Below are 1,886 nucleotides of genomic sequence, written 5' to 3'. Positions count from 1 at the left end.
TTCTCTCTCTTTATTTATTCCTTCTCTTTCTAGCTTGTACTTATTTGAACAATGTCTAGAAACTTGGTATTACAAGCACTTCCTGTATCTGTTTGCCTCTTTAAGAAGAATCGCTTTATGTATCCCCAAATTGTAAGTCGCTGTGGATAAAAGCGTCTGCAAAATGACTAAATGTAAATGTATTTGTAAATGTTTTGTTATTTACATTTACATTATATTTAAATTTTGTTATTTAGCAGACGCTTTTATCCAAAACGACTTACAAATGAGGACAATAGAAGAAATCAAAACCAACAATAGAGTAATTATATGCTATAAGTGCTATATTAGTATATTATTATAGTGTTATATTTCAATTTCACAAAGAAACGTGCAGTATTTTGTCCAAGCAATAATAAAAGGACAAATTTAATTTAAATCTCATTTTGTTAAAAAAAAATGTGAATTGAATCGTGAGTTGAGTGAATCGTTACATCCCAAAAAATAAAACAAAAAACGGACTATTAATTCGTAGAAATGACATGTTGAAATAAATTATTTAAAAATAAAAACAAACAAAATAAAACATTCACATTAATAAAATCATGAAAATGTTAAATTTAAAAACCAATATTTTTAAAATAAAAATAAAACATTTAATAAACATTAAATTGTTTGTGTTTAACGCTTCTGTGGCTATTTTCATGGTGAGAAAATGTACGGCTAAATTATATCCGATTTTCGCTAAAAACACTAAAACTTAAAAAATCTCTTCAAAAGAGTTAACGGTATTACAAAAAAAGAAAAAAAAATGCTTAGTAAAAATTAAACCATAAAAATGTTACATTCAAATAAATCAATTTTAAGATGAAAACTAATCAAATTAAAACACTTAATAAAAAGATTAAATATTTTGTTTACTTGCATGTCACGTGACCATCAACTGACATCAGAGAACCATGAACACGCCAATGTGCAGATCATTTATTAAAATATAAAAAATCTAAAGGGGACTTTGAGTAAATATTTTAGCCCGAAGGGGTTCAGCTGATGAAGAGTCTGATGTGACTCTGTGTTGTTCTGAGATCTGGATGCAGATCCATACAAACGTGAAACGGCCAATTAATCTGGGTGATTAATAAAGTCATAAACTCACAGGTAAATCATCAGTACTACACTCATGTGACGTCACTCGGAGTGAATCAGAGACACAAAGAAGTAGGCGGGGCTTGAGCTCCTCCGTCAGCACGGGATTGGATGGTGGGAGTGTGGGCGTGGCTATCAGACCTGAATGGTAAGTTTATATAACTATAACTGAGTATCTAATTAACCACTGGTCAACATTAACCAGCAGATGACCTGGATGACACGAGGTGAAAAGGAAAGTCGTCTCAGAGTTATTTACACTTTGATGAAAAATCATTAAACATTTTTTGTGTCCAGAATAAATGATGAATCGCTCAATAAGAGAAGAATCGTGGAGAAACCAGTCACTGATGCTCAGGATTCACATCAAACACAATGAATCCAGAACTGAGCGCGAAAAACAGACTGATGGATATTCATGAGATGATGATGATGATGAAGATGCATCTGTCTGTCAGTGTGTGTACAGTGTGCGTGTGTTTATCTCTGTGTGTCTTTTGTTTCTAGCTTTAGCTTTAGCATCTCTCAGATGATCTCCTCTCTCTCTCTCTCTCTCTCCGGTTTCCCGCCGGTGTATCGGTGTCTGGTGTCCTCTGTGTGTGTGTGTGTGTGTGTGTGTCGTACCTCGTTCCCGCTCCGCTGATTGTCTGTCGGTGTTTCTGATGATTATATGATGATCTAGCGGATCATCTGAAGAATGTGACGCGAACGCGCGCCTCCTTCTACCTCCTCAGCGCGCGCGGCCCCGACACACACGCGCA

At 34.9% G+C, this 1,886-nt stretch overlaps 1 protein-coding gene across 1 annotated transcript in view; it reads right to left on the bottom strand.

Moving 5' to 3' along the window:
- Positions 1-1,886, bottom strand: part of LOC107703626 (synphilin-1-like) — a 32,489-nt gene that overhangs the window by 12,900 nt on the left and 17,703 nt on the right. The window contains exon 4 of the mRNA XM_016506329.1: positions 1,136-1,151. Within this exon, the coding sequence (XP_016361815.1) occupies positions 1,136-1,151 (16 nt within the window). The remainder of the gene's footprint in view (positions 1-1,135; positions 1,152-1,886) is intronic.

The sequence above is a fragment of the Sinocyclocheilus anshuiensis genome, unplaced genomic scaffold (assembly GCF_001515605.1).
Source record: "Sinocyclocheilus anshuiensis isolate Anshui unplaced genomic scaffold, SAMN03320099.WGS_v1.1 scaffold1324, whole genome shotgun sequence".
Classification (NCBI taxonomy): domain Eukaryota; kingdom Metazoa; phylum Chordata; class Actinopteri; order Cypriniformes; family Cyprinidae; genus Sinocyclocheilus; species Sinocyclocheilus anshuiensis.
This window is presented reverse-complemented; position numbering and strand designations above follow the sequence as displayed.